The sequence below is a fragment of the Alligator sinensis genome, unplaced genomic scaffold (genome assembly GCF_000455745.1).
Source record: "Alligator sinensis unplaced genomic scaffold, ASM45574v1 scaffold753_1, whole genome shotgun sequence".
Classification (NCBI taxonomy): domain Eukaryota; kingdom Metazoa; phylum Chordata; order Crocodylia; family Alligatoridae; genus Alligator; species Alligator sinensis.
This window is the reverse complement of record NW_005842625.1, coordinates 38,800-47,922: the sequence shown is the minus strand read 5'-3', so window position 1 is coordinate 47,922 and position 9,123 is coordinate 38,800. Positions and strand designations below refer to the sequence as shown.

The following is a 9,123-nucleotide window of genomic DNA, read 5'->3' as shown; positions in this document are numbered from 1 at the left end:
CCCCTTAATCTAGCCACCATGAGGGGAGGGAACCGGCCGATTGGCTCCAGTTCTTCACTCTTCCAAGCCTATCTTAGGCATCGGGCATACTCCCGGGTGAAGGTTGGGTTCGTTTCGCCTGCCGGGTCGGGTCCGGCGAGGGACACAGCATCGAGGGGCCTAAACAGGACCCGCTCGTCGCTCATAATACACCCGAACGCCGCAGGGAGCAAACACACCTCTCTCTCTCTTGGGGCTCCGTCCTCGGAGGCTCCCTCTTCTCCCTTCAGCGAAAGGCGTCGGCTGACAAATCTCTCCCCCGTTCCGCCCGCCTGGTGGTAAGCGATATGCGCCTCGAAGTCCATAAAGCATTTCACTTGGCATTTTTTACTGTGCCAAGGGCAGTTCTTAACTAATTCCAGTTCTAGCGAGCCCTCTCCTGATCCCATCCTCGTCGCCATGTGCGGGCCGGGAGCGACCCAAGCCCTTTTTCACGCTGCACGCGGGCTGTGGCCAGCAGTCTGGGCACGCCGGGTTGGAGGGGGAAGGCCGTCGAGCTGGAATTAGGCACAGACGCGTATCGGTAGTTTAAAAGATTGTTTACTTACACCAAGATGGCAGTGGTGCAGGCTGGAAAGCTTGCTTGAGTTGCGGTTACAGACAGAAAAGAAAACAAAACTCGAACCTGCAGGGCACGAGGGTACGTCGCAAGGGTTTTCAGCGATGGGAAGATAAACCTGCAGGACTCGAACCCGGGTAGAAGAGCTCTGAGGCCGGTCGTAAGGGCTCACATGAAGTTTGCTAGGCTCCGTGGGTCCGGTTCTCTTGCGCGCAGGAAGGGATACGTCTGGATTGCGCTCGGCGACAGGGAGAGGCTAGAGGTTGATCAGACCTCCGTTGCCTGCTTTAACTGCACTGGTTCCGTAAGGATCCGCAGCGCTTAGAGATCTTCACACAGCATGAAGTCTCCTCCTCCCTTGTTCGTGGAGTCCTCCAACTTGGGCGGAAACCACTCAAGCCTTTTATACGGCTAGCAAGCCAATCACTAGCCGCCACGTGTGAATAATTTAGAACTGGCCAATAATGGGACTCGAATTAGCATACAAATGGCGGGAACTCTTTGCAACGAGCATTTCTGTGCTGCAACAAAGAAATGCACCCTGCAAAGAAAGCTTCAAATTGGCGGGAAACTTGTCCCTTGCACTGGGGTTCTCTTTTGCAGCAGAAAACTCCACCGTGCAAAGAAGCTATAATTTAGCGGGAACAATTTAGCAGTGCCGAAGCACACAAAAACAAAAATCACACCCTTTGGGTTGTGACACTTAACAGGGCTGATTTTTCCTCCTTAAAGGAACAACCTGCCCTGTTAGAGTCCCTTTCTTGTTTTTCATCCTTTTGTGCCTTAGCTTTTCTGAGTTTTATCCCAGTGTGCTTGTGCAGTGCAGTATGCTTTCCTTTATATTCATGCTTAACGATATGCCCTTATTTGCAAATTTTATATGACTCTCCTTTTTTTTTTTTTGATTTTCTGATCCTTCAAAAGTCACTAATGCAGCCACAATGCATTAGGGATGGCATGGGGATTGTTTGTCATTGTGCCTTTAACATAGTCTCTTTCCATAACTACCAGGTATCCTGTACTCCTTTAGCCGTTTTTATCTCCCCAAGATACCCTGTTTAAAGTCTGCTTTTTAAAAATCTGTTATCTGTATAACTGTTATCTTCATAACAAGGGACTGCAGATTATTATTATCTTTATTGTACTGTTTTACTCCTGCCTTTCTTAGGCTAGAGAACACTACTAAAAAGCAGGGAAATTCAGAAACTGTCTATGAATAGGGTCTACTTTAAATCACAGGCTTAGCTCACTAATATTGTGGCCCGATCATGGCAGGGGTGCCATTTTTGTGCCCAGATCAGGGGGCTGTCTGCTTTGATGGCTGTTGCAGGCTAGGGAAAGTATTCCCTAGCCAGCAACAAAAGCCTAGCAGCCCAGGGGTGGGTGGAAAGGGTAACAAAAGTGGTAGGGGGAGGAGAGAGCTTGGGAATGAGTAGGGGAAGGGCTATTTGCTCCTCCAGGTGGGAAAGCGGGTTTGGGGGGTTGCAGGCACTTGGGGGCTGCCTTAGCAGACAGCCCTGGCACTGGTTAGGGGAGGGGTTGTTTGCTTCTCCGGGTAGGAAAACTGGGGCCCCAAGGGCTGGGGGCAGGGGGAGAGAGCACGTGCGTGGAGGACCAAACAGCTCCTCCCCTACCCAGTACAAGGGCCATTTGCCAAGGCAGATCCCAGGTACTTCAAAACCCTCAGAGCCCAGTTTGCCCATCTGGGGGAACAAATACCCATCCCAAAGCTCTCTCTTTTCTGTCCCTTTTGCTACCCCTTGTCCCCTTCCCTGGACTGCTTGGCTTTTGCTGCTGACTGGGGAATGCCTTTCATACTACCTCTACAGTACAAAGCCAGAACAAGTTCTCCTAGGCCCTCAAGTTATAGCCCGTGGGCTGAACTTGGCACAACAAGCGATTTCCTCTAGCCCATGAAGCCTGGGTGTTGGTGGCATTTTGGTGGCAGGGAGATTCTGTGGCAGATCACATGGACTTCTGCAGCAATTTGGCAACAGAGAGAAGTGTCAGCAGGTGGGTTAGAAGCCCTTGCCTACCTCAGAACAAGCTGCATTATTTCAACCCACTGCTCCTAACAGGCTGGTGGCCTCATTGCTAGACTGTTCCAAATGTTTGCTGATAGGATAAAAGAGTGACCTATCTCCATGTGGGCTGTTGAGCTATATCTTGGACTACTAAAGCATGCTATGACATGAGCATCAGGGCAGTTTAGTTCTCTTTTGACTGGAGCCTACAGAGTCTCTGCTTCATTTCCATGAGCTGTTTTAGTTTCACAGATATGCAAAGCTTTTATTGGGAACTGAGTTAACATGCTGTCTTAGTACTGCTCTTTGGTAGAGGCCTCTGAGCCTCAACCCTGCTTTGAGGGTGCCTTTCTGCAGTTATTATTTCAGTAGGCTCTAAGCATGAACTTCCAGGACTGAGTTACTGTTTGTAAGTCACTGGATATGGAAGACATATAGACAATCACTTTAAGAAGGAAAACTCAGTTATTAACCTCATGGTAACTAGTTTTCCACATGGAAAACCACATGTGTGATATCTATAGATCTAGAGAGATACAGATAGATTTCTATACACAGTGTAACGTACTTATATAGCAGGCAAGTATCTAATTTGCTTAAGTGAATGAGGGGAAAAACCCATATATTTTTCGTGTTGCTTACATTGTAACAAAATGTAGTTATCTGTATACCAGTTAAGTATATAAAATGCTTAAGTACATACTATCTTTCAGCACCAGTCTGCTTTGTAACTAACTGTCATTCTGTTCAATTGTGCCAGAAACAGTGAAGGCTTCATTTTCAAGCTTTCTAACAAGCAGCTCCCAAACTGAATATAAGCCTTGAAAATGAGGGAAGCTGATCCGTTTGGGGACTGCTTACACGACAGCACTGAAAGTTCTGTGTAATTACCAACTATTGGTACCATTAAGTTTGGAGAGGTGCAAAGCTGTTTTTCAGTCCGAAGCTGTGCAGTTAAATGGAGTACACTGTAGTTAAAGGATGTATCTGGCTTAATATGCTGTATAGCATGCTGTACTTTTTACTGTTATGGTATTCTAACTTCCACATGCTTAACAGAGGGAGAAATTTTGATGGCTTGATTTATGGGTTATTTGTTTTATTACAGATACAAAGGTCGTGTAGAACTCCCAGACAATTTAAAATCTCTGTTTCGGCCTGTCTCAATGATGGTACCAGACTATCAACTCATTGCTGAAGTAATGTTATTTTCAGGAGGTTTCAAATCAGCTAAATCATTGTCTGGGAAACTAGTCAAGCTTTATCAATTAGCTAGCAATCAGTTGTCACAACAGGTAAAATATCCTTTTCAGAAGTATGCTTTGTATATTATAGAACATACCTAGCATGTGAATATGTGTATGCACAGACCCCCAGAACACATGTGGAATTCACTACTAATGCATCTATAAGTTAGGTTGTAGCAATTTAAAAGAAAATATCTTAAGGAAATATATTAATATTAAGTAGGTTTAAAAAACTTTAATATGTAACCTTTGCATATAAAGTCTATGCTTAGGCAATAATTATTTTTAACAAATTTTATTTTGTAAGTAAAAAATATTAATTCATATAAACAAGGTTCATTTTTCTTCTGATTTTATTCCCCTTTAGCAACTACATATTTAATAATGAAAATAGTTTTTTCAGGCGTTTATTTCATGATGTGAATTAACTGATTTTGATCAGGAAGTCTCGAATTGGTGTGATGAAGTATTAAAATTCACTAGCAAAGGCATTTATTTATTAGATGTGTGTGTTGCCCTTCCCCAAAAAAGGGTCAGGGGGGTTTACAATAAAAGGTAAAACATGTCACTAAAACTTAAATTGTTCAGGGCATAGGATAATGTTACTGTTCACTTTTCTGAGCTTCCCATTGTTTATTTCACAAGTTTACTACTAGGATGTATTTTTTCTATTGCTAACTATTTTGATTATTTTTTTCTGCATATGTAGTAATAATTTATAGTTGGTAAGCATGCAGTATAAGAGTCAAATTTTGCCTTCATTTTCATCTGATCAGTTCCTTATAAGAACAGTAAAGTGAGTCTAAGTAATGTTTACATGTATTATGAATAATTATATTTTGTGTTTGCTAGGATCATTATGATTTTGGTATGAGAGCCATAAAGACAGTGTTAGTGAGGGCTGGAGAGAAGAAACAAGAGTTAAAAACAGAGTAAGTAAGACCCTGCTTCCATGCTATATAATTAAAAATTAGGTCAGTATTCTGGTACCTTATTAAGCAAAACTCATATCAAATTAAGATGATGAGACAGAAATCTTTATCAAAGATTTTGACTTGTATATTGATATCCCAGCCTAATGGATGTTATTATGTCTCATCATAAAATAGAAGCTGAGGAATTAAAGGGATCTCTTTAATTATCCTAAATAAAACAGTGAGGTAAAATGGTTTTTAAAATGTGTGAAACATTCTCATTATTAGGTACCTCAGTAGCCATTCCACTGAAGATCCCAATTCTAAAACCAGTAAGGCCAAGATTAAGCTCATATGTTAAAACATTAAGTTGGCATCATGTGTTGTTTATGAGCAATTACAAAGATGCACTGAGAACATTTTCATACTGCATATTGACATAGAAAGCCTTAGTGGAGATGTATTCCTCTGTGTTTCACATACATGGATCATTAATAGTAAGGTTCCAGTGGAATAGGCTGCTAAACACTCTCAGCACATTAATGAACACTTTGGTAGTTTCTAGGAGTATACAACACTGATAGTTTTGGCCTAATAATGAGATTTTGATGCGTTGCTTCTAAGGAAAGAAATTAAGATATCCCAAAACAGTCGTTATCTGATGTGGTTTCCTTTTTTTGTTTGAGAATTATGGTGGGGATATAAAGGGTCAAGTTTCTTCATGATATAACTTTATTACAAACAATCAGGTCAACCACAAATAAATCTCCCCCGAAGTTCTCATGCCTAGGTGGGAATTTCGATGTGGATACATATTCCTATATAAACCATTTTCCAGAGATACACACAGCTCTTTGATCAAAGGCAGTAGTTTTTATCCAAGAGCTCTGTGTATCTTTTTTTCCCCAGACCAACACAGCTATAAAATTGATCCCTGGAACCAATGCATCTTCTACTATAAATTACATTGTACATAAGTGTTTTTCCAGAAATTTTCTAGTCTTCCCTCCCTGCTTAAACTTCTGCTTTAATTCCTTTGCTTAAACTTTCCAATATTCTCCCACTCCCAACTGCTAATTTCTCAGCTAGTCCAAAACTCTCAGTTATATACCCCCTCTCTCAGCTGCTACTCTTTCTGACTCAAAACTTTCAACATCCTGTGCTCCCAACTGCTCTCTTCTATTCCTGTTCAAATCTCTGTTACCACCTCCATGACAGAATGCTCCACCACTCCCTTCTATCTCCATTACTGAAGTTCCCTAAATTTCTGTCATTTAACTACAGTGACCCAATTGGGTTTTGCTGGCCATATAGTTTAGCATTTTTACCATAGTTTCACTAGGAGTAACTATAGATGTAAATGTGTTATTATCAAATGTTAAACTTATGAATCATTGTTTATACATTTTGTTTCTATATTACAGATTGTCAGCTTTATGGCAAATAAAACACATATGGAGTTAGAACTGATTCATTGTTCTGAACAGATGAAATTGGAACAGAAAATGAATAGTTTTATGAATCTGCTATTTGAGTAAAAATACCCATTTTGATATTGCCCCTAAAATGTCCCTTTTTAGCAGATGCATGCCTAGTAATAGTTGGCAGTATACATTTCATTGAGCCCCACTTTCCATAGGTCTTTATGAATATTCCTCCCACTCTTAGAGTTCCTTAATTACATTCTCTCTGCTAACTGATGTGATCACAGAACAAATCCTCTTCTTTTTTCAGTGGTAGTATAAGTAACAGGGTTATGGTCAAAGGTGGGCATGGAGTGTCCATAGCATACTGAAGTGCATAGAAAAAAGGCAGAGTTCCTAACCTGAATCTACTGATGCTCTCTTTTGTAGCTATCCTCTCTTACAGATGCCTGTCCTCTCAAACTACATGGGGTGTGGGGTGCCATGTTTCCCCCATTTCTGCTGTTTTCAACTTCTCCTTTCCACGTTTGAGCAGCATTGCATCCAACTCTCCACTGTGTTGCTGTCACTTATCACCTACCCAGCTCCTCTCCATTCACTTTTCTTACTGAATCTTGACTGTCTCTTATCACAGTCTTCCATGCTCCTCTAACAGCATTACAATTTCCAGGTTGATTATTTATGTAACTCCTTAATAGCATATATCCTTTTCTCCTCCCCTCTTCCATTGCTGTTTTATGACCATCAGAAGCAAAAAGGGACTTGAAAAATCAGTGAATCAAATTACTCTTCATCACTGTAAATTATATTTTCCTTGCATAGTGATTCATAAATCTGTGCCTACACCTACATGTGCATCCAGTTTCCTGTTTGCAGTGTCATGTTTCCCATTAGCAGCAGCCCTTCCTTTAGAAACACATCTGGCAAGTGGCCCTCAATAAATTTTCAGTTGTGCATCCCTGCACTATACAGATCCAATAAGCCAATGAGATATGCGCTATACAAGAAGCCAAAGATCAAGTACTTATCAACCCAAATCTCATCCTGATACAGCAATCTCCCTCTTTCCTTTCTTTGAAGAGGTAACTGGGTATGAGTGGGAATTTCCTGACATGTGAAAGAACAGGAATAGAGACAAACTCAGATTTTATAACTATAAGAAGCAAAAGATGTCATAGAGACACCAAAGGCAAGTGTCACTGTGGTACAATTAGGAAAGAACATGAGAATTCCATTAAAAGGGGGTTTTTCCCCAAGGATACAAAGAGAAAGATGAAATCATCCTTCTGAAGTATTTTTCAGTTTCTCAGGAGCAATTAGGAAAATAGAATCATGAGAAAATAGAGCTGGAAGGGACCTCACAAGGTCATCTTGTCCAGCCCCCTGCTTAAGACAGGAACATTCCTAACAAAAAACATCCCAGCCAAGTGTCTGCCTAACCTGCTCTTGAAAATTTCCAAGGATGGAGATTCCACAACTTCTCTGGATGATGTGTTTCAGTGCTTAACCACCCTCATAGTCAGAAAGTTCCTCCTGTTCTCCAACCTAAATATCCTCTGCTGCAGCTTGAGTTCATTGCTCCTAGTCCTATCCCCTGTGGCCACAGAAGCCACAGAGAAAAGCCTATCTTCATCTTTTCTATAATTGCCCTCCAGTCTTCTCTTCTCTAGACCAAATAACCCTAGTTCCTTCAGCTTTCACTTAAAAGTCTAAATTCCCAGGTCTTTAATATTTTTTGTTGTTCTGCACTGGATTCTTTCCAATCTGTCCACATCCTTTTTGAAGTTTGGGGCCCAACACTGTTTAAACAGGGACTGTGGATTCTTATCTCATTAGCTGGATTAGTTTGTGACCCACTTTATTGCTATGGGTCTGCTGGTCTGCTGATCATTTGTGTTTCTTGACTAGCACTGCTACCTCCCCTCAGTCTCTCTTTTTCCCTCCTCCCTTGTCTTTTGTATTCTAATTTCTCATGCCTTTTTATAGTCTGCTTTCTGTACATCCTTTCACAGCATATGAAGAAGTGAACTTGGGTTTGTTTCATAGTTTCATAGTTGGTAGGGTCGGAAGGGACCTGAGCAGATCATCAAGTCCAACCCCCTGCATAGGCCGGAAAAAGTACTGGGGTCAAACGACCCCAGCAAGGTGTTTGTCTAATCTTCTCTTAGAGACCCCCAGGGTAGGATCCAGCACCACTTTGCTTGGAAGTTGGTTCCAGATCCTAGCCGCCCTGACTGTGAAGTAGGGCCTCTTGATGTCTAGTCTAAATCTACCCTCTGCCAGCTTGTGACCGTTATTTCTAGTCACTCCTGGTAGTGCTCGGGGGAACAGGGACTCGCCCAATGCCTGCTGGTCCCCTCTGACTAGTTTGTAAATGGCCACTAGATCCCCCCTCAGCCTTCTCTTGTGGAGGCTGAGCAGGTTCAGGTCCCATAGCCTCTCCTTGTAGGGCCTGCCCTGCTGCCCCCTGATCATGTGGGTGGCCCTCCTCTGGACCCTGTCAATGCTGTCCACATCCCTCTTGAAGTGGGGTGCCCAGAACTGGACACAGTACTCTAGGAGTGTGGCCCCCAAATCTGGACGCAGTTCTACTCCTGCGGCGTAGCCAATGTTGCATAGAGGGGGAGGATCACCTTCTTGGACCTGCTTGAGATGCATCTGTGGATGCACGACAAGGTGTGGTTGGCCTTCCTGACCACATCCCCACAGTGTCAGCCCATGTTCATTTTGGCATCAAAAATGATTCCAAGATCCTTTTCTGCCTCTACACTGACAAGAAGGGAGTTCCCCAGCTTGTAGGTATGCTGCTGGTTCTTCCTCCCCAGGTGCAGTATCCTGCACTTGTCAGTGTTGAAACCCATCCTGTTCTCATCTGCCCACCCCTGTAACCTGTCTAGGTCCAATTGCAGCCTATTC

The 9,123-nt window shown here is 42.6% G+C and overlaps 1 protein-coding gene across 1 annotated transcript in view; it reads left to right on the top strand.

Moving 5' to 3' along the window:
- Positions 1-9,123, top strand: part of LOC106722754 (dynein heavy chain 6, axonemal-like) — a gene marked incomplete at its 3' end in the record, with an annotated part of 89,220 nt that overhangs the window by 51,803 nt on the left and 28,294 nt on the right. Inside the window, exons 12-13 of the mRNA XM_014524540.2 lie at positions 3,731-3,917; positions 4,722-4,801. Of these exons, the coding sequence (XP_014380026.2) occupies positions 3,731-3,917; positions 4,722-4,801 (267 nt within the window). The remainder of the gene's footprint in view (positions 1-3,730; positions 3,918-4,721; positions 4,802-9,123) is intronic.